The sequence below is a fragment of the Narcine bancroftii genome, chromosome 2, assembly GCF_036971445.1.
Source record: "Narcine bancroftii isolate sNarBan1 chromosome 2, sNarBan1.hap1, whole genome shotgun sequence".
Classification (NCBI taxonomy): Eukaryota; Metazoa; Chordata; class Chondrichthyes; order Torpediniformes; family Narcinidae; genus Narcine; species Narcine bancroftii.
Window position 1 is genome coordinate 295,349,915 of NC_091470.1, and position 27,218 is coordinate 295,377,132.

The following is a 27,218-nucleotide window of genomic DNA, read 5'->3' on the forward strand; positions in this document are numbered from 1 at the left end:
AATTGTTCCCAGGACGAGGTCTTTTCACTGCATGATATCCTAAATATCCTGTTTTTGGAATATTGTTCACCCAACACCAAACCCCCCCCCCCCCCCACAAGAAAGAAAGGATAGAGTTCTTTTTATCCTCACCATCCACTCCACCAGCCTCCACATTGACACATTTTCAATACTTTTGCCAACTTCAATGAGATCCCACCACCAGCCACTCCTCACCCTTCTCTAGTTTTTGCAGGGATCACAGGCAACTGGCCTCCTCTGCATCAGATATACCAAATAGATTACACAACCACTTCACTGGCCACCTGAGCTCTATCTATAGGTCCATGCTAGAACCATAGAAAACTACAGCATAGAAAACAGGCCAGTTGGCCCTTATAGTCTGTGCCAAAACATCATTCCTCTAGCCCCACTGACATACACCCATTCCATAACCCTCCAGGCCACTCCTATTCATCATCTATCCAACATATTCTTAACACTTAAATGAGCCCACATTTACCACACCAGATGGCAGTTTGTTACAAACTGCTAAAACTCTGAGTGAAAAAGTTCCCCCAAATGTTCTCCCCAAACCTTTTACCCTAAAGTCATGTACTTTTGTATTTATCTCTCCCTATACAAGTTGAAAGAGCCTACTCACATTTACTCTGTCTATTCCCCTCATAATTTTGTAAACCTCCATCAAAACTTCCCTAATTCTTCTACATTCTAAGGAATAAAGTCCCAACCTGTTTAATCTTTCCCTGTAACTCAACTCTTTAAGGTCCAGCATTAGCCTAGTAAGTTTTCTCCACAATCCTTTTGATCTTACTGATATCCTTCCTCTAGTTTGGCGAACAGAACTGCACACAATATTCCCAATTTGGCCTCATCAATGTCTTATACAACCTCACCATAACATCCCAACACCTGTAGTCAATACTTTGATTTACAAAGGCCAAGAAGCCAGAAGCTTTCTTTACAACACTGTCTACATGTGGCTCCACTTTCAAGGAATTATTTATTTGTATTCCCAGATCCCTTTGTTCCTCTGCATTCCCCACTGCCCTGTCATTTACTATGTACATCCTACCTTGCTTTGTCCTTCCAAAATGCAACACCTCACACTTGTCTACATTAAATTCTGTCTGCTATTTTCTGGCACATTTTTCCAATTGGTCCAGATCCCATTGCAAGCTTTGAAAATCTTCCACATTGTCTATAACACCTACAATCTTAGTGTCATCAGCAAACTTGTTCATCTAATTTACCACATTATCATCCAGATTATTGATATAGACAACAAACAACAATAGACCGAGCATGAATCCCTGAGGCACACCTCTAATCACAGGCCTCCAGTTTGAGAAGCAATCATCCACTACCACTCTCTGTCTTCTCCAATTCAACCAATTTCAAATCCATTTTACAACCTTTCCATTGATACCTAGTGTCTGAACCTTCTGAACTAACCTCCCATGTGGAACCTTGTCAAAGGCCTTACTAAAGTCAATGTAGACAACACCCATAGTCATTCCTTCATCCACTTTTTTGGTAACCTCCTCAAGATTAACTCTACAAGATTCATTACACATGACCTACCACGCACAAAGCCATGTTGACCATCCTTAATCAGCCCTTGGCTGTCCAAATATTTGTATAGCCAATCTCTCAGTACACCGTCCATTAATTTACCTACTCCAAACGTCAGGCTCACTGGCCTGTAATTTCCCAGCTTACTTTTGGAGCCTTTTTTCAGCAACGGAACATGAGCTGCCCTCCAATCCTCCGGCACCTTACCCGTGGCTAAGGACATTTTAAATATTTCTGCCAGGGCCCTGCAACTTCTACACTAGTCTCCCTCAAAGTCTGAGGGAGTATAATGTTAGGCCTGGGGGATTTATATACCTTTATTCACTGTAAAGGAGCAAGCACTTTCTTCTCTTTAATCTCTATATATTCCATGCTTGTATTGCTTGTTTCCCTTCCTTCTTTATACACCATGCCAATTTCTTGAGTAAACACTGATGCAAAAAAAAACTGTTTAAGATCTCCCCCATCTCGTTAGGCTCCACACACAGATGATCACTTTGATCTTCTAGGGGACCAACTTCGTCTCTTACTATCCTTTTACTCTTAACATACCTTCATTCATGATTTGCCAAAACAATTTCACGTCTTCTTTTTGCTTCCTGGATGTCAGCTGTTTTTAATTACCCTCACCATTCCCATAACCACGTCTGTCCTTAGTTTTACTTATCGACAGAGGCGCCAAATACAAACTTGAGTAACGACACATCATATTTCCTCCTTGACAGCACAGTTGTAAACCCAATGGCACAAACAATGAATTTTCTAATTTTGGGCAACTCGCAGCTCTGTCGGTTCCCACTGTTTCCATCTTTTCGTTACATTTCTAACTCTAACTCACCCCTCCCCATTTCTCCTACCTTCTGCTGTCCAGTTTCCTCTCATGTCCTGTTCCTCCCTCCCCTTTAGATTCTTCATTTCCCACTCTAGACTCAATAAAAAGCCCTGACCTAAAATATCGACTGACCATTTTTAACCATGGATGCCTCCAGACCAGAGTCCTACCAGTTTCTTTTAGTTCACTGAAGATTGTGTCATCTGCATTTGCAGAATTTGTGTTTCTCCACATCAAATTAGCCTTTCTTCAGCTCTGATTCCCTTCTAAGATTACAATTCCCTTAATCATCAGTTTTATTTCTTGCACTTGCTCTCAAACACGTCCCTCCTCAGAAACATGAGGATTCCCCAATTTAATGCAATGTACTACCTATTGACCAGGCACCTGGCATTCACTGTTTGTGAAATTTTTAGCACGTTTAGTTATCATGACTTATCTGCCCGTCCCCTCTGCAACACTTTGAAGAGACCACTCCTTTCAGAAAACATCACTTCACTCTTCAACACCTATACCCCAGATACCTCACTTTCAAGGGTCTAAAGCATTGATGAAATAATGCAACTTTAGTTCTTTCAATATTGTGGATCACGCTTATAATTATTCTGTTATCACTGGCCTGGATGGGTGCAACTTCAACTATACTCAACCAGCTCAACAACATACAGGACAAAGAAGCCTTCTTAATCGAAACACTAACACGTTGTTGCTGCAGTTTGTACCATATACAGAATGTACTGCAATAATTCACCAAAAAACTCTTTAATCAGCACCTTTCAAATCCACAAAATCTATTAGCTAGGAGACAAAGGCAGTGACAGCATAAAATAGCTACCCGCCAAACCTCACACCATTTTAACTTGGAAATGTATCATCAATCCTTCACCTCTGCAGAGTCTGCTCTGTATAGCATTGTGGGTATGCCTGTAACTCAAGGACTGCAGAGGTTCAAAGCTTACCATGACCTTTTCCTGAGCAATTAATGTTCATGCTCTGCCTCCATCCTTCGAATGAGTAAAAGGAATCCTTCCCACCTTGACAGTGAAATCCAAGCTATTTCAACATGGTTTTACAACCCCAAGCCTTGCATTGACATCTCAACATCCACAAAATACACATCTTTCTATATTAATTGCTGGACAGCATTCTGAAAGGGGAATATTAATTGAATTTTCCTTCTGTGCCCAAGACCATAGTTTTTTCATGAAAATTCTGGCTAACATCAGCTAACTTACAAAATAACTAGAATGGTAAAATGGTACCTTGGTAGAGGTTGTGTGCCATGCCACTTACACAATACACTTTGATTAATGAATTTATAAATTATAAAAGAAAAACAGAAGCAGTTACATACCATGCTTAAACACTCCAATGAGAAGGCATTTATCAGCCTCCCGATCCCACCAATCTGTAGGAAGTTCACCATGATCGATTTCGGGGATCCAGATATCTACATCACTAGATGAAAAATGGCATTTCATGAAAATGAAAATTGTTTTTCAAAAGTAAAATGAAGCCTTTTGTTCAACCTTGAAATGGGAATTTCTACAATATGCAAAAATGCAAGTTCAAAAATGCAAACGCCATTTCATTTTCATTAATATTGTCAAAATCTTAATGAATGCAATTTCAAAAAGATTTACAATTTTAAGACATGCCGATTTTAGACTTCAAGCTCTAATGCAACAATATTTTACTATTTTTAAAATAAGCTATTTCAACAGGTTTCTGTAACAAAATTATTTAAATTAAATTTATAAGGTATTACTCCCAAATCTATCAAATTGGGGAGAGATTTCAGATCTTTTTCAAAAGGAATCTGCATTAAATTGGGAGCTTGGGTCACAAAAGGCTAATAGAAGCTGCCTGTTAATTGCAGGTAACCAGATACAAAATGATCTGAGATTATAATGATGAGAAAATTAACAAAATTCTCTCTTCAATCACCCAAAACATTTTACAATCTTAACATCATCTCTTTGCTGGTGTAAATATTTCTACTCTACTCAACATATCCTGAAGAAACAATTTTGAAACATTCATTTTTTTAAAAAAACTATGCACTTTTGAAAAAAGGTACATAACTTAAATTCCCATTGAGATTGAGATAGGTTTAGCATAGATTTAAAATAAAATCTAGGATCTATTCATGATGAAACAAAACATTAATTTTAATTTGAAACAGGTCTTACAAACAAGGAAATATTGGACAAGTGAAAAAAAATCTAATCTGCTAAGGCTGATAGAGGTTGTTGTTTGGACTCTACTTGCACACGGAAAATAAAGAGGCTTGGCAGCCAGCTCCAAGTTAACTAGTTCCACTTCCAGTGCCAGAAGCATGGCACCTGGCTCACTGTTGGTTCTACTTCGTCCATCTGGTTTTTTTTTTAAATTCCACAATTGAACTCGAATTAGGATTCTGTATATGCGATCAGCGAACTGAATTGATAATTTTTGCTTTATCTACAATGAATGCTTCCTTTTCAGAAATCATAATGATTCACATTTATTATTGGGAGAAATTCAACATTATTTCTCTGCTTTTCAGTTTCTCTCATTAGAAATAAATCCCATTATTTTAAAACATTCATTTGATTTTACTAACCAGTATTGCCATTTTCAAATAATACTCATCTCAATCCCATTGTTTCTCTAATCCACCATCTTTCAAGGGGCACATGATCTATTTTTTCTCCATCAAAACATACTTTACAATTATAGAATGAAGTTCACTTGTTGTCAACATTAACATTCTAAAAGCACATTAACTTCTTGTATTTTGACGCTGGCCTTAGTATTAATTTGTAATTGAACGAATTTTGAAATGGCACTTCCAATCCAGAGTTCAAAAAATCTGTCCAAATAATAAACAGCAGTACAGCAACAATTAATGAACACACTTCACTTTTATCCAATAAGTCTATTAAACTTTCAATGAAAATTTTTAAAAAAACTGCAATGCTGGAAATCTGAAATAGAAACACTGAATGCTGGAAAATTTCAGCTGGTCAGGCATCATCTGTGGAAAGAGAAACAATGAACATTTCAGATCCTTCATGAGCATTGGGAAAGAGAAAATTAGTTAGTTTTAAATTAGAGTAATAGAGAGATGGAGAAGGCAACTGGAACATCTCCGATAAGGCAGAGCCAGCGTTACCATAGGTAAAGTTGTAGAGGTCATACAGTTAGGGGTTAATGTGGACAGGGGGGGGGGGGAAAAAAGAAAAATTATAAGACAAGGGGAGTGAGAGAGTGAGATTACAGACAAGGGAATGTGAAAAGATGCTGAATGCAGGGCTGTGTGACATGTTCAAAGATTAGGCTGAGCTAATAGAGAGAAGAACTGAACCAATATCACAGATGGGTAATTTAAATATCCAGTACGATCTGGACAAAGTGGGTTATCCGAAATTGGAAAATAATACATCAGGTGCAGAGGGCTGCAACTTTCAAGCTTATGCTGGACATCATTCAAAATAACAGTGCGAGAAACCAGATGGGTCAGAGTGCAAGTTGGATGGTTAAACTGTGAAGCAACTGGAAGCTCAGTCACCAGTGGACTGAATGTAAGTGCTGTGTTTGGTTTTGTCAAGATACATGAGACTATATTACTAATGTAATTGTCTATTACTAATAGACAATAAAAAAATACACCAAATTTAGAGAAGTGAAAGTAAATGACTGCTTCACTTGCAAGAGGAATTTGGAATAATAGATGGGAAAGAGGGAAGAGGTAAAAGGATCAGGATGACATAATCTAAGCCTGCATGGGAATTTCAACAAGAGAGGAGATTTGTGGGGATGATGACCAGATCCAGGATTCAGAAGGGAATGCTCCTTTTAAAATGTTCAAAGGGAGATAAATTTTGGGAGTTAAAATTTTGTTGAATTCTAAAGAAATTGCAAGGGATGATCTGTTGAATGCAGAGACTAATACATTAAAAAGACTTCATCTGTTCATGGGATGGGGTGAGAGCAGAGGTGTGCACAAAAGATGGGACGCACTCAGGGACTCTGCCAACTATGGTAGGGGGAAATTTCAGAAAGACATAATTGAACTTATGATGTACCAATATTGAAACATTTATCGAGTTAACTTGATAAAATGGGGCTTAAAAATAAATGGTCTGGGCGATTGCCATTATATAATAATCAACTTGTTCCTTTCACGGTCTCCAATATCACTTTGAAACAATGGGAAAGGAAAGGAATAAAAAACTTATCTGATTGTTTTTTTGAAGGACATTTTTGTTCTTTTGAGGAATTACAAAAGAAATTTGGTATTAGTGGAAATTCTGTATTTGTGTACTATCAGTTAAGATCATTTGTAAAACAGATATGTGGTCGGCAAATGACTTTATTGCCCGAAACTAGTTTTGAGAAATATGTACTTTCAATACCAGAAAAGGGGTATATATCTGATTTGTATTGTATTTTACAAGAAAATGAAAGTAAGAAAGATTGGGATAAAGATAAGTTGAAATGGGAAAAAGATTTAGGTTCTACAATAGCTGAAGAAGCTTGGATGGAAATTTGTCAAAACAGTATTCGGAAATCGATTAATGCTAGATTAGCGATAATTATAATTTTATACATCAATTATATTTAACACCAGAAAAATTAAAAAAATTTGGTCTTAGTAAGTCAGACTGTTGTTTTCGTTGTGACCAGACAGCTAGTACTTTTTTACATACTGTCTGGTCCTGTGACCGATTGCAACAGTTTTGGAAAGGTATTCAATCTATATTTAATAGATTATATAATATTTGTGTTGTATTAGATCCTGATATATTTTTATTAGGGAATATGCAATCATTAATTGATTTAGGATTAAATGATTATCAGATTTCTTTTATCTATTTAGCTTTAGCAGTGGCCAAGAAATATATAGCGTCTACTTGGAAAGATAGAAATATACTAACTTTGGATAGGTGGTATTTAGAGATGAAGTCTTGTTTAATTATGGAAAGGATATCTTTTTCAATTCAAGATAAGATGCCTTTTTATAAGTTGAAGTGGACTCCATTTGTTAAGTATATGCAATTAAGTTTGATTTAAGTATGTTCCTAGATGTGATATTTTAGATCTGATAAATCTTTTTTTTAAATTATTTTTATGTCATATTTTTATTTTTCTTTGTGTGTGTTTTTTAATACATAATATTATTAATTTTACTAATTCTTCACTCTTTATTTTGGGGGTGGGGAAGGGTGGGGTTTTTTATATATAGATTTTTTAGTTCTTGTATATGTAGAGGGGGGTTAGGTTGAATTGTTAGGTTATTAATGTTGTATTGTAATCATATTATTTTATTTTATATCTTTTCTTTAAATGTAATTTTTCTTTTTATTCCTGTGATAAAAATTTTAAATAAAGTTTAAAAAAAAGACATAATCCAGAAGCATCCCTGAGGGAAGTCTTGGCCCCAGAGTAGACATAGATGGGTAGAATTAATTCCTTAGGGGAGGCAGAGTGGGAGAAAATATAAATGAGATACCCAGTTCTGGATATCCAGGAAAATCCAAGAAAGAAAAAAGTCTGTGATGGACCATAAAAGAAAGCAGCAGCTAAAAAAAATTAAATTTTGATTTCATGAAGGAGCTCCAAAAAAGATGGTGCATCAGAAAAAGAGTTGTGTCTGAAAAGTCAGACCAAAACAAAGATTATCCCACGCATCACATTCACGTGGAACTGAAAACGTATTGGGAAACTGTATAGCCATGGTAAGTAACAGCTAGTTGGGACTAAGAAATCAGAAACTGTCAGAGTGACTGAAGGCATCAAATTGGCATGGTCTCAGGGAGGAAGGGAATTACACAGTTAAACAGGAAGAGATAAGTTTGATGGGGCAGAGCAGGCTGTAACAAGATGTGTGGCTCTATGGTCCAGCTTATGAATGGCAAAAGGTAGAATCGAGCTGCGCTGGCATGAGGACCACCATGTAGAACTTAGATCTTTGATTACCTGGGGTAAAATGGCCTCAAACTTGATAGCACAGTGATAATCCACAAGCTGATGCTCAGCCTCAAGGAAAGCAGATGACTAAAAAAAACCACACGCACACTGGTATACAAGATTAATACAAATCTGAAGGCATTCTGCAAATCTTCCTCTTCTTTCAGCTATCCAACCCTTAGGAGGATGATGGTTCCTTTCAGTCAGTTTGTGGGGTTTGATACGAGGATACCCCACTCCTCAGAAAGGAACAGCGTGTGCGTGAATGGCTTTAGGGGAGTAGGGATTGCACAGGTCCAGACTCTCTCGACATCCCTTCCCAGATCCAGTGGCATGATGAGATCTAAGACAGCTGGGGGAAGTTCTGCTCTGCAAGTACATTAAGGCCAAAAGAATAATCAGAGAAAAACTAGGGCTCATTTGGATAACAGGGGCAATATGCATATGGATTTAGAAGTTGGTGGCACAGTTAGCACAATGCTGTTACAGTGCCGGTTTGAATCCTGTACTGTCAGTACTATATGTTCTCCCTGTGTCTGTGTGCATTTAATCTGTTACAGTGCCGGTTTGAATCCTGTACTGTCAGTACTATATGTTCTCCCTGTGTCTGTGTGCATTTAATCTGTTACAGTGCCGGTTTGAATCCTGTACTGTCAGTGCTATATGTTCTCCCTGTGTCTGTGTGCATTTAATCTGTTACAGTGCCGGTTTGAATCCTGTACTGTCAGTGCTATATGTTCTCCCTGTGTCTGTGTGCATTTAATCTGGGTGCTCCAGTTTTCTCCCACTGTTCTAAACGTACTGGTAATTTAGATCAATTGGGTGTAATATGACGGCACGGGCTGAAAGGGTCTGTTTCTGTGCTGTGTCTTAAAAATGTAGGCAAGGTCCTGAATAAATATTTTGTAATGGTATTCACAAATGAAACAGATTGTAGTTGGAAAATTCAGTAAAGAAGCAGATGAATGTCAAGTATCCATTAATAGATAGGAAGTACACAATGGCTTAGGGCTTTAGACCATAAGACTGCAAGACAGGAGCAGAAATTGGTTATTCAGCCCATTGAGTCTGCCCTGCCATTTAATCATGAGCTGAACCATTTTCCCCACTCAGTTCCAATGCTCAGCCTTCTTCCCATAACCTTTAATAATCTGGCTAATCAAGAAGCAATCAATCTCTACTTAAATACACCCTATCATTTGGCTTTCGCAACTGCTTGTGGCAACAAATTCCACAGATTTACTACCCTCCGGGTGAAGAAAAGAGTTGTGCACTTTTTTCCCAGTCTCTCCCACCATGGGAAACAACCTTTCTACAACTTCTCTGTCCATGCCTTTCAACATTTAAAATATTTTAATATCCCCTCATTTAATTTTTAAAAATTTTAAATGCTCAAATTTAGACATATAGCAGAGTAACAGGCCCTTTTGGCCCACAAGCCCATGCACCCACCCCCAATTGCACCCAATTTTCCAACAATCCCAGAGACGTTTTCTGAACGGAGGGAGAAAATCAGAGCATTCGAAGGAAACCCACGCAGACACGGGGAGAACATACAAACTCCTTACAGACAGCACAGAATTCCAACCCATGCTCCAATCACTGGCACTGTAACAGAGTTGCACTAACCACTAAGCCAATCTGATTGCCCATTTCCTAAATTCCATTGAGTACAGGCCACGAGCTGTCAAATGCTCCTCATATGATAATCCTTTCATTCCCTGAATTATCCTTGTGATTTTCCTCTGAACTCTCTTCAACATCTGCACATTCTTTCTGAAATGAGGAGCCCAAAACTGCTCACAGTACTCTAAGTGACGATTCACCAATGCCTCATACAGACTTAACATCACATCCCTGCTCTTGTATTCGATTCATCTTGAAGTAAATGTTAGCATTGCATTTGCCTTCTTCACCCTGACTTAACATGAAAGTTTACCTTCAGGCTATCTTCCTGGAGCACTCCCATGTCCCTTTGCATCTGGATATTTTCAATTTTCTCCCCATTTAGAAAATAGTTTTCCCACTTAATTTTTTCTACCAAAATGCACGACTGGACACATTGTATTTCATTTGACACTTCACTGCCCATTCTCCTAATCTAACTCCTTCTGCACCTCCCTATTTCCTCAACACTACCTGCCCCTCCAACTACCTTTGTATCATCTGCAAACTTGGCCACAAAGCCAATCATTCCATAATCTAAATTATAAATAAACAACATAAAAACCAGCCCCTACACTGACTGCAGTGGAACACCACTACCAACTGGCAGCCAACCAGAATATGATCCCTGTATTTTGACTCTGCTTCTTGCCAATTAGCCAATGCTCTACTCACATTAGTCTGTTTCCTGTTATACTATGACCTATTTTGTTAAGTTGCTTCATGTGTGGCACCTTGTCAAAGGCCTTCTGAAAATCCAAATACACAACATCCACTACATCTCCCTTATCCAGTCTCCTTGACAAATGTATTGAAATTCTTTGAAGAAGGGACAAGTAAGTCTTGTCATGCAACTCCAAGTACACCATAACTTTATCTTTGACAATCCACCCCATCATCTTCCCAAACTCTGATGTCAGGCTGACTGGCCTATAATTTCCTTGCTGCTGTCTCCCTACTTCATTGAACAGTGGGGTGACATTTGGAATTTTCAGTCATCCGGGACCATACAAGATCTATCGATTCCTGAAAGATCATTATCGCTACTTCTTTCAGAATCCAAAGGTGCAATTGATCTGGTCTGGGAGACTTATCTACCCTTGGACCATCAGCTTTCTTAGTACCTTCTCCCTTGAAATAGTAACTGCTCTCACTTACCTTGTCTGATACCCTACAACAATCTGGCACACTGCTAAAGTCTTCCATTGTGAAGAATGATATGAAATACTCACTTAGTTCCTCTGCCATCTCCTCGCCTGCCACTTGTATTTTCCCAGCATCATTTTCTAGCAATTTTGTATTTACTCTTGCGTCTCTTTTACTCTTTCGAAGCTTTTTGTATTCTCAGATATTATTTGCTAACCTACTTTCATACTTCATGTTTTCTCTCCTTATAATTTTTTTTAGTTACCCTCTGCAAGTTTTGCTCCAAGCCCTTTGTCAGCATACACCCGATGACTCTCCAGTATTGCCCAAGGTTCACAACCCTGAGTGGAACTCTGTTTCGTGCCGGGAATAAAGTGCATAAGTGGTGGGCTTGGTGGGAGAGTCCAGCCCAGGTATCGGTTAGATAATGAAAGGAGTCATGAAGTAGGTGTGCGGTAACCTGTGGGTGAAATTTGACATTACTTGTCAGATGAGGCTACTTCTGACAAGCTACCTGCCAGTAGGGTCACATGTCACACTTGATCCTCAATATTACAACATTCAAAAAATTCTCTCTTGAGATCCAGTCCCAACTTGGTTTTCCCAATCTATTTGCATGCTGTGCATGTTAAAATCCCCCATGTCTACTATAATTTGTGTCATGCCTCTTCTATTTGCTGATGTAATTTTTTGTTCACATCCTGGCTAATGTTTGGAGGTCTGTATACAACTGCCAACAATGTCTTTTAATCCCTGTTATTTCTTAATTCAACCCACAATGAATCAAGATTGCATTATTGTCATGCAACAGTGAAATAGTGCATGGAATTTGGTATTGTCTATTGTAAGGCAGATAGATTTGCCATCGGTTGAAATTGCCTGAAGTGCCTCTTACAGTCAGAGAAAGAGAAGCAAAAGAGACTCCTGAGTGTCCATGGATTCGCTTCCAGCATTGCCACAGACCCTCCAGCCACATAGATTCCAGTCTAAACCATCAGCAGCGCAAGCTCCAGATCAGAACCTCTGACAAGATCAGGAAACCGTCAGTGCCCTTGGCATGCTCTCGCATCCCAATTCCAATAGCTGGCACCCCTTCAGCCAGTCTTGAGCTAGTCTCAGCAGCCTGCCACCTGGAGTGAATCCCTTGACATCAGTTGTCTGCACCCTATGTGGGTTGTTTGCCTTAAGTCACCAATAGTCCACCGCCTGGGTGTTTTTCGGCCACAGAACCCCTCAATGGCGCGCCGCCGTGCTCACCAAAACATGGGTTGTCTCCTCTGCTTCTCTTTCTCAAACAGCTGTTCCCCCTGTTTTCTGGTTTCCAGCACCAGTCTTCTGCTACCCCAGGGTCTGCAATAACAATCATAAGTGCCACAATCTTGGGCGCAGAACCCATAATCACAAAATTTTTAAATCAAACCATTGCTGGCTCCATTAACAGGCAGTTTAAAGCCTGTATGTTGCTGAGATAGTCAGACTGGGCGGTTAAACCCTGTGGGAGAGCTGTACCTCCACTCTCTCCAGGTCCACATCCACGTCAATGTTTTGTTTCTGACGCTCCTGCAATTGCCATTTTCATACAATTCTATATTTTTAATTACAGTAAAATCCCCATTATACAGCATGTACAGGGATCACGGATTCTGGAAATGCAAATTTTCCTGTTGACTGAGATTCACTCTTCCAATGCCTAATAGACCTGCATTAGGAACATACCATTTCAAAGAAAAAAGGGAAAAATGTGAAGTAATTTGAAAAAAAAAATCAGTCTTTAATTATGTAAAGTTCAATTTAATCAAGTAATTCCCATAACTGACAAAATTTAAATTTAAACCACGGTCGCTGGTGCTGCAACAGCGTTGTCCAGGTCGTGATACTAACTGTGCCACTGACATAATTAACCCCCTCCCAAAAGCTTGTAAAGCCTGACTAATAAGCCTAATACCAATAAAAATAATACCAATAAAAATAAAGATTCCTACTAGGCAGGGATAGGAAGTAACTTGGGGAGAGTCACCCTCGTGGTAATCGGCGTCGGCCCAGCTCTTCACGCTGGTGTCCTTGTCAAACACTCAGCATAACCCAACTCACCTCCAAGTGTGCCGGTCAGGCCCCCAGCTTGCTTTCCTCACTCTGACAACCTGGCACACCTCCATGCAAGTATCCCGGTTAGGTCATTGCCACACAAGTGTCCCAGTTAGGCTCAAGAACTCGAGATATTTTCCAGAACTCGATAGAGCAAATGGTATGTTGGCCTTTATATCAAGAGGGTTTGAGTATAGGAATAAGGACACCTTACTGCAGCTGTACAGAGCCTTGGTGAGACCACACCTGGAGTATTGTGTGCAGTTTTGGTTGCCTTATCTGAGGAAGGATGTTCTTGCAATGGAGGGAGTGCAAAAGCGATTCATCAGGCTGATACCTGGAATGGCAGGAATAACTTATGAGGAAAGATTGCGCAATTTGGGATTGTACTCGCTGGAGTTTAGAAGATTGAGAGGGGATCTCATAGAGATGTATAAAATTCTGGCAGGACTGGAGAGAATGGATGAGGAAGCGATGTTTCCAATAGTGGGGGAGTCCAGAACCCAGGGCCATGGTTCGAGGATAATAGGCAAACCACTTAGGACCGAGATGAGGAGGAATTTCTTTACCCAGAGGGTGGTGAATCTGAGGAATTCATTGCCACAGAGGGCAGAAGAGGCAGGTTCATTGAATATATTTAAGAGGGAATTAGATACATTTCTTCAGTATAAGGGAATTAGGGGTTATGGAGAGAAGGCGGGGACGGGGTACTGAACTTTAAGGTCAGCCATGATCTCATTGAATGGCAGAGCAGGCTCGAAGGGCCGAATGACCTACTCCTGCTCCTATCTTCTATGTTTCTATGTAACCCGATTCACCTCCACGCAAATGTCCCAGTCAGACCCTTGGCACACCTTCCTCGTGCTGACAATTCGACTCACCTCCACACAAATGGCAACAGTGAAAAGAATGTGCACACACTGGGGGGGCATCGGTAATTCAGTGGGGGGAACCTCTGTGTGTGCCCAACGAAGTCTCAGTACTCCCCAACGGCATCCATTTGCTCAGTCTTATTTAGGTGGAATTTATTTATTTATTTATTTTCTCGATGATTTTTTTTGCCATTTGTTTGAGTTTCTGGTTGATTGAATTCCAGATAATGGGGATTTTACTGTATAATTATAATTTATAATACATATAAAAAATATTCTATATCGTCACCTCTTTCTAATGATTTTCTGTTATTCCTTACCAATGGAGCTATGCCACTCCCTCTGCTTACACTGTGTATCCTTGGACATTCAGCTCCCAATGATATCCCATCTTCAGCCATGACTCTGTGATGGCCATAATATCATACTTAAAAATCTGTAACTGTACTACAAGGTAATCCACTTTATTTCTTATGCTGCGTGAATTTAAAATCAAAACCTTTAGTCCTGTATTTGTTACTTTTTTTGACTGTATTCCTGTTGCATTGCAACTCATTCCAATGGCTGGAATTTTGCCCCATCTGCCTGTCCTTCCACACAAATTCCCAACCAGCCATTCTTACTTGTGCACCAGCTGCCTCTTCCTCCTCATTTTGGTTCCAAACCCCCTGCCAATATAGTTTAATCCCTCCCCCCCACTACCCCACACTAAAAAAAATAGCAAACCTCCTTGTGCCAGGATATGTTCAGAATCAGAATCGATCTTTTTCAACTGCTATAATTACAGCGTTACTAAAGAAAGGTAAAGATCCATTAAAAACTTCATCATATAGACCTATATCACTTCTGTCTGCTGATTATAAAATATTGTCAAAGATGCTAGCTAATAAATTGGGATATTATCTACCAAAATTAATATATACAGATCAGGTGGGAATTGTTAAAGGAAGATATTCTTCAAATAGTCAGTCGAATCCAAGTATAACGGTTTCCTTAAGACGCAGAAAAAGCATTTGATCATTTAAAATAGTCTTTTTAATTTAAAACATTGGAAAAATTTGGTATTGGCAGAAGATTTATAAATTGGATAGAAAGTCTTTATTATAAATCACAAGACAAAATCATAACTAATAATCAGATGTCAGTGGTTTTTCCCTTGAGTAGATCAAGAAGACAAGGGTGTCCTCTGATCCCAGCACTTTTTATACTAGCTACTGAACCACTGGCGGAGATCCTGACATTAAGGGCTTCAAAGTTCGACAGGAGGAACATAAAATTAGTTTATTTGCTGATGACGTGCTATTATATGTCTGACCCAGCTGAATCCTTGATAAAATTACAAACAAATATTTTAAAAATAAAGGAGAGTATCAGGATATAAAATAAATATGGCAAGAGTGAGATAATGCCATTGACAAATTTTGATTACGAAAGATATCAAAAAGGTAGTAGATTTAAATGGAAGATAGATAGAATCAAATATTGAGGAATAATGACATAATAATTTAGTGGGAAGAGTAAATTGTATTAAAATGAAGGTGATGCCAAGATTACAGTATCCTTTTCAATCATTGCCTATTGCACTACTTAAAAATGTATTTAAATTATTAAATATTTATACAAGGCAATTCTTATGGAATAACTAAGTGTCGAGAATTTCATTGGAAAACCAAACATGGGATTATAAATTGGGAACACTTCGGCTTCTGAATTTTATGTATTTGTCATTAGCAGAAGCAAGATTTTTTTAACATTTTTCTTCATAGAATCCAAATGGAATTGAATTATTTACAAGTGAAATGTTAGGTTAAAAGCAAATAAGACAGATAACCCTATATTAATACATATGATTATCATGTCAAGAAATAAATAAGTGTATTGGAAAAAAATAGCAGATAGACCATTAAGAACATTATGTAAAAATGGAATGCTGCCCTTGAATCTGGGTAACAAAATATTGAATTTATGGTAATGACAAAGGAATAAGATATATCGATGACTGCTACGTGCAGGGATCTCATGTGTTTTGAGCAATTAAGAAATAAATAAGGAGTAGCGAATAGGACTTTCTTTTGTTTTCTCCAGCTAAGAATCTTCCTGAGAGAGAGATGGGTCCAAACTTGGCCCCAGCTAAAATTAGTGAGATGGAACGAGAGATTTGTCTGGGGAATATACCTAAATGCATAACTAAGATGATTCTCTCGAGAATAAAAGTGCAAAACCAAGTTTACAGAAATCGAGAGAGAGATGGGAGTCAGATCTAGGTGTTGCAACAATGGAAAGATGTTGGTCTGATTGATGTTTGGATAGCATGACATCAATTATAAAAGCAAGATACAGATTAGTGTAATAGAAATTTCTGACACCAATTTTATCTCACACCACAGAAGTTGCATAAATAAAAATCCAAAATATCAGAGATGTATTTTGGGTGTGGGACAGAAATAGGAATGTTTTTACATGCTACGTGGTTGTGTGTGAAGATGAGACCTTTTTGGCAGGATATTACTAAAGTACTCGAGATGGCAGAGGCCGACAGCATCGAATCCACCCTGTTGAAGATCCAACTGCGCTGGGTAGCTCACGTCTCCAGAATGGAGGACCATCGCCTCCCCAAGATCGTGTTATATGGCGAGCTCTCCACTGGCCATCGTGTCAGAGGTTCACCAAAGAAGAGGTACAAGGATTGCCTAAAGAAATCTCTTGGTGCCTGCCACATTGACCACCGCCAGTGGGCTGATAACGCCTCAAACCGTGCATCTTGGCGCCTCACAGTTCGGCGGGCAGCAACCTCCTTTGAAGAAGACCGCAGAGCCCACCTCACTGACAAAAGACAAAGGAGGAAAAACCCAACACCCAACCCCAACCAACCAATTTTCCCCTGCAATCGCTGCAACCGTGTCTGCCTTGTCCCGCATCGGACTTGTCAGCCACAAATGAGCCTGCAGCTGATGTGGACATTTACTCCTCCATAAATCTTCATCTGCGAAGCCAAGCCAAAGAAAGAAAGAATAAAAAGAACAATAATAGATGCTGCTATTATATAAAAGCAAGCGACTTCCCCATAAATAATTTTTTATGACCAACATAAAATCCAGTGCATGGATTTATATTATGAAAAGGGAGGGGTTGTTTCATTTTGTTTGTTTTTTGTTAAGAAAAAGTTTAAAACTTATCAAAGTATATATATGTATGTGTATGTGCACACCTTGATACAGTAGAGTTTACTATGTATATTTATGGAAAAAAAAACCATAAAATATTTTTAAAAATAGAACTTTTTGGCCGCAATGATCAAAGGTATGTTTGGAGAAAAAAGGGTGCAGAATTTCATGAAAACACCTCTCCAATTGTTAGCAAGGGGATGGATCGATTACGTTTTGACTTGTGGTACAGGGAGCTTTTCACTGGCAGACGAAAGAATGAATTTGATTAAATACCAGCAAATTCCAGAAGCAAACATCATACCATCTGTAAAAAAGATGAAGATGAAAAGAGGATGGCTTCCACAACAGGATAATGCTCATAAGCACACCACAAAATCCACAATGGACTACCTCAAGAAGCGCAAGCTGGAGGTTTTGCCATGGCCCAACCTCAACATCATCGAAAATCTGTGGATAGACCTCAAAAGAGCAGTGCATGCAAGACGGCCCAAGAATCTCACAGAACAAGAAAGAATTGGTGATAATCCTCCAAACAATACTTTAAAGACTCTTAGCTGGCTGCAGAAAGCATTTACAAGCTGTAACACAAGTACATAATCTTTTATCTGAAACCCCTGGGACCAGACACTTTTCTGTTTACGGAATTTTTTGCATAATAGAATAAAAGTAACAGTGGTATGTTAAGTAATTGTGTTGGCTTCAGATTCGTGGAAAACAAAGACACACTCCACATTCCAACCAGAAGGGTCTCTGGAGCGCGTTTGGAGGTGGGGGGGGGGGATATGTTTGTGGTGGCGCTGGATGGGGGAGGGGGAAGGTGTGGTGGCGGCGCTGGGGTTGAGAAGGACCAGTGGCGGTGGTTCGGAGGTGTCGGGGACCAGCGGCTGTCCATAATTGAAGAAGTCACCTTGCGCTCCCGAGCAGAAGCGGAGATGTGCAGTGGCAGTTAGGAGGTATTGGGGATCGGCAGCCATCTGCATCGAAGAAGTTGCCTCGGGCTCGTGGGCAGGAGTGGTGAGCTTGGGCTCCCAGCACGTCTGACTGGTTGGAGAACTGAGATATGGTGCTGGACAGGGGTGGGTTGCATTGGGTCGTGTTTGGCACCACCCGCAAGCTTTGCTGTGCAGATGACATCCATGGAAAAAATGTTCAGTTTTCAGAATTTCAGATAAAAATTATGTACCTGTTGTTGCCAAAGAGGGTGTTACTAAGTACTGACCATGCAAGGTGCCCAAACCTTTGCTTTGGGCCCTTTTCCTTTTTTGTTATTTTGAAACTGTAGAAGATGGAAATAAATTAAGTAATCTTACTTAAAATATTAAAGAAATGTGCCATCTTTAACTTTATGCCTTTTGGAAATCAGGTCATCTTTTACTTGATTAGTTATACACAGTAACAGAAATTTTGACTAGGGGTGCCCAAACTTCTGCATACCACTGTTCATGTCTATGGGAAGCATGATCAGTAAGTTTGTGGATGACACAAAGTCTGGGCTCCAGAAAGATGTTGATTTTTTAGTGAAACGGGCTGAAAAATGGCAGACAAATGTAAGGAGTTGCATTTTGGGAGTACGAATGTTGTTAGGTCATCAATCATGAATGTTAAGGTCTTATAAGAATCGGCAAACAGGAGGATCTTGGAATCAAGTCCATGATGTTTGAAGGTGGCAACACAGGTAGGCAAAGTATTTTGGAAAGCATATTGGGTACTGGACTTCATTAATCATGGCACTGAATACAGAAATAGGGAGGTGATTTTTCAATTTTATAAACCTTAGACAGACCTCAGTAGTTCTAGTCACTAAGGTACAGAAAGGATATAAAGATCTTTATTGGATTACTTAAATTCACCTCCCCTGACACAACTCTTTTTTTATAAAGTGCTCAGGATTTCTCAAAACTTAAAGCTCCAATAGAAATTAAAGTATTTTAATACTTTTCTATTCATTTTCAGGATATTGTTTCTTTTTAAACATGACAATCACCGTGCAAACTTCAAATGAACAAGTAGACTTGGAAAACCCCCAGCTATTTTTTTGATTCAGCTCCATTTCACTGCCAGTTTAGTTTCTAATTTTTACAAACTGGGAAAATAAATTTTGTATTGGATGAAATAAATAAGAATCAAGCTATTTCAATTCTAATGCAGCTGGCGAGAAGTCTGCGAGATCAATTTATCAAATTTGGATTGTATTTATTATTATATTCTTGAATACAGATCTGGTTAATGACCACCAGGAAATGCACACTAGAATATCCTTGCCAAAGGGTAACAACATGGGAAAGGGGGTGACAAAAAAAGTATCAAAATGAAAAGAGCCTCAATCATTCTCATATTGGGACTTTTGAAGATGGGCATAATTCACAAGTCTATGTACATGACTAACCAGTACTTCATTATGACTAAAACATGATCTGAATTAAATTTACATGAGCAATGCTATGAAAAATTAGCAATCCTGGCAAATATAACTTCTAGGCAGTGCTGCACTGCAACTGGTTATCAACATTCATACTTTATAACATGGAAATCAAATGCATTACATAACCTGCTTAATTTTACTCTGCAAATCATATTTAATCAACCATTAAAATGCATCTTTTTATAAGAGTTAAAAAAGTTTTTAAAAACTTGTAAGGTGTCATCCAGTAAATTCTGTTTGCACTTGCACTGAAGTCAGAACAGCAAGAAAGACACTGAGCTATCAATAAACTCAGTATCATGTGCTGTCAAGTTCCATCAGAGTATATGGACATAGACAAGTCAAATCTGTAAGCAAGCTTTGAATCTTTATAGTAAAAAAATTAGATTATGAAACATGATCAAGGACGGCTTTAAGCCTTACTAATGTGAAATTTCAACAGAAACGGCTTTTTAAACCCCCAACTGTTCATCTCAAAAATGTATTCACAGGTCAGTTTATTAGTTTTCTTTATTTGTTTCTTATTAATCATTTCAGCCTCTTAGTCAATACAATTCATCTCAAATAATGTGCTAGATTCATCAAATTAAAACACTGAACTTGAGGGTCTATTTTAAATGGAGGAATTATTTTCTGTGTGTCTGCACAATCAACCCAAAAACCAGAGTAAGGATTCCACCGACACATTTCACTGACCTTGCATCTGCACCGTCAAATATCTTGTCTGCAACATCTCCGATCACTTCCTGTCTCAAATAATACAGCATCCGTACCCGCAGTAGGACTCTGTAGAGGAAGAAAGTTTGAAAATTAGCACTGTTTGCCAACACTAGCTTTTGGCAGCTGCTTCTGTTCATCCATCATTCTGCCAAGGCTGATTAGCTATGCTGTTTGGTAGGATTGAAGCATGACAGATGGTGGCAATATAATCACCTCTGTGTGGTGCTTTTGCTGGCTTTCAACAGCCATGCTTGGCAACCACTTTCAACATACTGAGCACAGTACAGTGCAGCCCAGACACATTTCATTCAGTAATGCCTAATTCAGTTTGTGAAGTTGAACGTGCATGTTGCTTCTGAAGTGTTCAAGTAAGTTTGTAAACAACTGAGCAGATGGCTTGCAGTAGGCGTTCTGCTCTATTATCTCATGCAATTTTCTCAGCGGTTGCATACTATCTTCTGAAGCAGCTTTATGCTTAGAGTAATGAGCAGCTACATTAGTAGCTGTAAAAGATAGATATGCAAAATCTAATTTCAAGTGCCTCGCTGCAAACAATGGCCTATTTTATACCTTTATTGAAATCATGGGTTTTCAAGCAGAAATTTAATGCACATTTCGGAAGTAGTTTCAGTAGACCCTAACCATCAAAATACTTTTGAAAATGCTAATTATAAATACCAATGAATTGCACAGATACAAACCAAAACAATTTAACTGTTAAATTTAAAATAAGAAACAAAACTAAGATTCAAGATTTACTTTGCCCGACAATTTTCTGACTAAACTCACTTGTTGCAGTGGTGCTTAAGGTGTTTCTTGTAACCATCATCGTGCAGCAAGATATCTGGGTTGCAGCTCACAAGCCAATCAGCATTTTTCATGATTGGTTGAGTGGACTGGCTTTTAACTTTCTTTCCTTTTCTCCCTCTAGGTACAGGTGCAGACAAACCTGTCAGCAGGGCAAACATACAAAGTACAATCACCTTAGCACAAAACACACCAAACCACACACAGATTACAGTTTTCAACATCCTGAAATAAAGCATAAAATTCCATCGTATTTGCTTCCATCTCCTCCTTTACTCAATGCAGTTGTAACATCTCCACATCTTGATTTTTCTGTACCTCTCACAATATAGACATAAACACATATCTCTCTCTCTCTCTCTCTCTCACACACACACACACACACACACACACACACACAGTGTCAGCAACAGGAAACCACTTCAGTATTTTTCCCTGTCTAAACATGAACTCAACCTCAAATATGGTCTCAGCTCAAAGATGAAGCCTTCACTGAAGGAGAACAGGGGAGGTAATAACTACAATTCGGAGGGTTAGAGACCGTGACAGATGAAGAGTCATGATCGCCTATGCCGAACAGACAGGAATCAGAATGATGATACACACACATTTATACAGTAGTACCCCCCCCACCCTATCCGTGGGGGATATGTTCCAAGACCCCAGGCAAATGCCTAAAAACTATGATAGAACCGAACCCTATACAGGGCATGCACCACTTATCATCCACAATATGTTCTGTGAAATTAGGCATTATGCAATGTGACATTGTGCAAACACCATATTATATACTTAGCAAAGCTATATGGGTTGTTTGCTCCCCCAGGAACCACATTACCAGCATATTAGGGTGGAAAGTGATAGTAAATCCAAAAGGAGCAGTGGCGATGGAGTGGGGGTAGGGGGGAAAGGTGGGGAAGAGAGGGGTGGGGGGAAGGAGGGAAAGGGGAGGGGGAGGGAAAGAGCAGCAAGGGAGAGGGAGGAGATTGTGGATATGGCAGCCAAGGCAGGGGAATGCTCCTCTTACAGGATGTGATTTGTCAGGGAAGCCAGCAGTATCCATGATGACTTCATCTGTGAGAAGTGCAATCCATGATGACTTCATCTGTGAGAAGTACATCCAGCTGCAGTTCCTGACAAACCAAGTTAAGGAAATGGAGCTGGAGTTGGATTAATTCCAGATCATTCAGGAGGCAGAGGGTGTGACTGACAGGGACACCATCACACCTAGGAGGGTAGATGGATGACAGGAGAGGGAAAGGGAACAGGCATGGAGTGCATGGCACACCCTAGGGTGTTCCCCTCAACAATAAGTATACCATTTTGGATACTGTTGAATGGGATGACCAACCAGGCACAAGCCATGGCGATTAGGTCTCTAGCATGGAATCTGGTCCTATAGCTAAGAAGGGAAAGGAGGAGAAAAGGCAAGCTGTAGTGATAGGGGATTCCACAGTTAGTGGAAGAGATAAGAGGTTCTGTGGAGGAGATTGAGTATCCCGAATGATATGTTCCCTCCCTGGAGCCATGGTCCAAGATATTCTCAGGAGGGAGGATGAGCAGCAAGATGTTGTGGTCCACGAAGGGATCAATAACTTAGGTAGGAAGGGGGAGGAGATCCTGCAAGGGGAGTTCAGGGAGTTAGGTGCTAGGTTGAATTTCAGGACCTCCAGGGTAGTTGTCTAAGGATTGCTACCCGTGCCATATGCTGGTGAGTTTAAAAAGGTAGAAGGATAATGCAGCTTAACATGTGGCTGAAGGCATGGTGCAGGAGGGAGGCCTTCAGGTTTATGGATCATTGGGCTCTCTTCCAGGGAAGGTGGGACATGTTATGATGAGTCAGTTTGTATCTGATCTGGAAGGGGACTAATATCCTTGCTGGCAGGTTAACTAGTGCTGCTCTGATGGGTTTAAACTGGATTTGCAGGGGGAGGGGAACCAGAGCCGGAGCAAATAGAGGAATGGTGGAGGAGGAAAAAGAGGGTGCTAAAACTGCATTCACCATTAGAAGTCAATGGGTTGAATGCAGAGGAAATGTTCTCAGGTGCATTTATTTCAATGCAAGAAGAATTGCAGGAAAGGCAGATGAACTTAAGAGCGTGGATTGGAATGTGGAATTACGACATTGTGGCCATCAGTGAAATTTGTTTTCAGGAGGGGTAGAACTGGCAGCTCAATTTTCCAGGCTTCCATTGCTTTAGATGCAATAGAATGGGGTGTGAAAGGAGAAGGAGTGGCATTGCTATTCAGGGAAAATATCACAGCTGTGTTCAGGGAGTACAGACCAAAGGGCCATCTACTGAGGATATATGGGTGGAGCTGAGGAACGGGAAAGGTATGACCACACTCATGGGGTTGTATTGTAGACTGCCCAAATATAGTGAGAATTGGAGGAGCAAATCTGTGGAGAGATAGCAGACAGCTGTAAGAAATAAAGTTGTGATAGGAGGAGATTTTAACTTTCCCCATATTGATTGGGAGTTCCATATTGGATGGCTTAGAGTTTGTCAAATGTGTTCAGGAAAGTTTTATAAATCAATATATAGTTACCAACTAGAGAGAGTTCAATACTGTATCTACTATTAGGGAACAAGACAGGACAGGTGACAGAGGTATGATTTGGGGAACATTTTGGGTCCAGCCATCATAATACCATAGTTTCAAGTTAATTATGGAGAAGGATATATCTGGGCCTCAGGTTGAGATTCTAAATTGGAAAGGCCAATTTTAAGGAAATGAGAAAGGATCTAGAATGCGTGGATTTTGAAAGGTGGTTTTCTGGCAAGGATGTTTGAAGTAAGTGGAGGACCTTCAAAGGTGAAATTTTGAGAGTACAGAGTTTGTATGTTCCTGTTAGGATCAAAGGCAAGGTTAGAAGGTAAAGGGAACCTCAGTTTTCGAGGGATATTGGGGATCTGGTTCAGAAGAAGAGAGGTGTATAACAGGCATAGGCAACATGGAGCAAACGAGGTACTTGAGGAGTATAAAAAATACAAAACAAAACTCAAGAAAGAAATCAGGAAGTCTGAAAAAATACATGAGGTTGCTTTGCAGACAATGTGAAGCAAAATCCTAAGGGTTTCTACAGGTATATTAAGAGCAAAAGAACAAAATTGATCCCTTGAAGATCAGAGTGGTCAGCTTTGTATGGAGCAAAAAGATATTGGGGAGATCTTAAATGGTTTTTTTTAAAAAAATCAGTATTCACTCAGGAAACAGGCATAGAATCATAGGAAGAAAGGAAAACAAGCAGTGACATCATGGAACCAAAACAGATTAAAGAGGAGGAAATGCTTGCTGTCTCAAAGCAAATAAGGTGGATAAATCTCCAGGGCCTGACATGATATTTCCCATGGACTTTAAGGGAGGCTAATGCAGAAATTGCAGGGTCTCTGGCAGAAATGGGTATTGTGCCAGAGGATTGCAGGGTAGCTCACATTGTTCCATTGGTTAAAAAAGGCTCCAAAAGTAACCTTGAAAATTAAAGACCGGTGAGCCTGACGTCAGTAGTAGGTAAATTATTGGAAGGTGTTCAATGAGATCGGATATACAATTATTCGGATAGCCAAAAACTAATTAGGGATAATCAACATGGCTTTGTGCATGGTAGGCCATATTTAACCAATCTTATAGAGTTTTTCAAGGAGGTTATCAGGAAAGTTGATGAAGGAAAGGCTGTGGATGTTGTCTACTGGACTTTATTGACAAGGTCTCATATGGGAATCAGGAAGATTCAGACGCTAGGTATTCACAGTGAAGTAGTGAACTGGATTCAACAATGGCAGGACGGGAGAAGCCAGAGAGTAGTGGTGGAAGATTGCTTCTCAGATTGTAGACATGTGACTAATGATGTTCCTCAAGGATCGGCACTAACACTATTGTTTGCCATCTATATCAATGATGTGGATGTGGTAAATTGGATCAGCAAGTTTGTACATGATACTAAAGTCCCATTCACACAGATAAATAAAGTGGGTTGAATCGGCCAATTTAGCGGGTCCATAGCGGTTAATCTGGTGGGGTGAAAGGTCCCAACTAGGCAAGGCAAGTTAAAAAGTCAACTGGGCTCTGAATCTTGGAGGGGGGGTAGTATTAGAGCCAGCTGAGTTAACTCATTAATCACTCTTTGGTGGTGTGAATGCTCAATCAACGCTACCAGGTACCATTAGTGCCTGCGTGCATGTGTCAGTCACATTTACTAGGATGTTGTCCGGACTTGAGGAACTGAGTTACAGAGAAAGATTATGCAGGTTAGAACATTATTCCCTGGAGCATAGAAAAATGAGGGGAGATGTGAAAGAGGTATTTAAAATTATGAGGGGGGTAGACTGAAAGGCTTCTTCCATTGAGGGTTGATAAGAATCAAACCGGAGGACATGGGTTAAGGGTGAAAGGGAAACCAGTTAATTCATTACAAATATTGCAGATTTTGGGATTATATCAGATTATAAAGTCAATTGAGACAAGAGCGAAGTTATGCCACTTAGGGGTGGGAATTATGAAGAGTTATGAGAAATTATCAATTTAAGTGGCTGCTCAATGGGATTAAATATTTAGATATCAAGGTAGATATCAACCTGCAGAATTTACAAAAGTTGAATCATTTTCCCTTGCTTCGGAAAATTGAGAATGATCTTAATAAATGGATGATCCTCCTAATAACTTTTTTGGAAGAGTCAACTGTACAGGTACACAATCCTTTATCCAGAACCCTTGGGGGACAGTGTGTCCTAAATTTCGGATTTTTCCAGATTTCAGAAAGTCAGATTTAAGCCCACCCGAAATGTGCTGTCGTATCCACCCCCACCCCCACCCCCTTCCAGTCGCCTGCCCGACACACGCTGCCGGTCTCCTCTCCCTGCCTGAATCGCGCTGCCAGTCTCCCCCCTCACCCACCCGACTCGCGTTGCCAGTCTCCTGCCCGCCTGGCTCATGCTGCCAGTCTCTTCCCCTCGCCCGCCCAACTCGCGCTGTCGTCTCTCTCCCCACGCCAGATTTTAGAGCTTTCCGGATTTTAGATGTCCGGATAAAGGATTGTGTACCTGTATTAAAATGAATGTGCTGCCTAGAGTGCAATTTTTTTTATATAAAAAGTTTGCCTGATCCTATACCTCAGAGATTCTTTCAAAACTTTAATAAATGCATCAGGAAGTTTCTGTGGAAAGGTAAACCTTCCTGAATCTCTACTGATAAATTAAGCCAGAATTATGAATTGGGAGGATTAACATTCCCGGATTAAAAAAAAATATTTTTGGGAAATCCAACTGAAGTTTGTCACCTTCCTCTTTGATGGAGGAGACAAGTTTTCATGGATAAGATTGGAGTTGCACAAAGTTGGTGAGAGGATAGCATAAACCTTGTATATAAATGGAATTCTAAATTATTATCTGGCGCTAAAGAAGCCCCCCCCCCCCCCCATTAAAGCATAATAACAATATGGAATAAAATTAATGGTCAAATTGGTGACTGGGGTGGGGATAAAACACCCCTGGCTCAAAATATGTTAATTCCATTAATGATTGATAATAAAATCCTGGACACTTGGTCCCAGAGAGGGTCAAGTGTATTGAGGATTGTTATGAGCAGGGAGAATTTATGACATTTGAGCAAACTAGGAATAAATGTGGAGTTTTAAATACATATTTTTTCTGCTATCTTCATTTAAGATCTTATTTAAGGGACAAATTAGGTCCAGCAGTGTAGCGAAATAAAGACTCTGGTTCGAAAGGAGAGCATGAAAAATCCATTTCAAAAATATATTCCTTACTTCAGATGGGAACCCTTAAACAAGGGCTTGATAAATCAAGAAAAAGGTGGGAATCAGATTTGGGTATAGAAGTTGATCCATTTTGCTGGTCCAACTTATGTCAGGACAGCATGATTAACATGATTAATGTAAGGTATCGGCTGGTGCGATATAACTTCATGCATCAGCTATACCTTACTCCACAAGTTACATAAATTCAAATTGG

At 39.6% G+C, this 27,218-nt stretch overlaps 1 protein-coding gene across 6 annotated transcripts in view; it reads right to left on the bottom strand.

The window, feature by feature from the left end:
- The window catches only part of chd7 (chromodomain helicase DNA binding protein 7), a 283,290-nt gene that overhangs the window by 44,846 nt on the left and 211,226 nt on the right, over window positions 1-27,218 (bottom strand). For all 6 annotated transcript variants that reach the window (XM_069921414.1, XM_069921413.1, XM_069921415.1 and 3 more), the window contains exons 23-25: window positions 21,229-21,388; window positions 20,416-20,505; window positions 3,762-3,865 (exon numbers count right to left, since the gene is read on the bottom strand). In XM_069921414.1, the coding sequence (XP_069777515.1) occupies window positions 3,762-3,865; window positions 20,416-20,505; window positions 21,229-21,388 (354 nt within the window). The remainder of the gene's footprint in view (window positions 1-3,761; window positions 3,866-20,415; window positions 20,506-21,228; window positions 21,389-27,218) is intronic.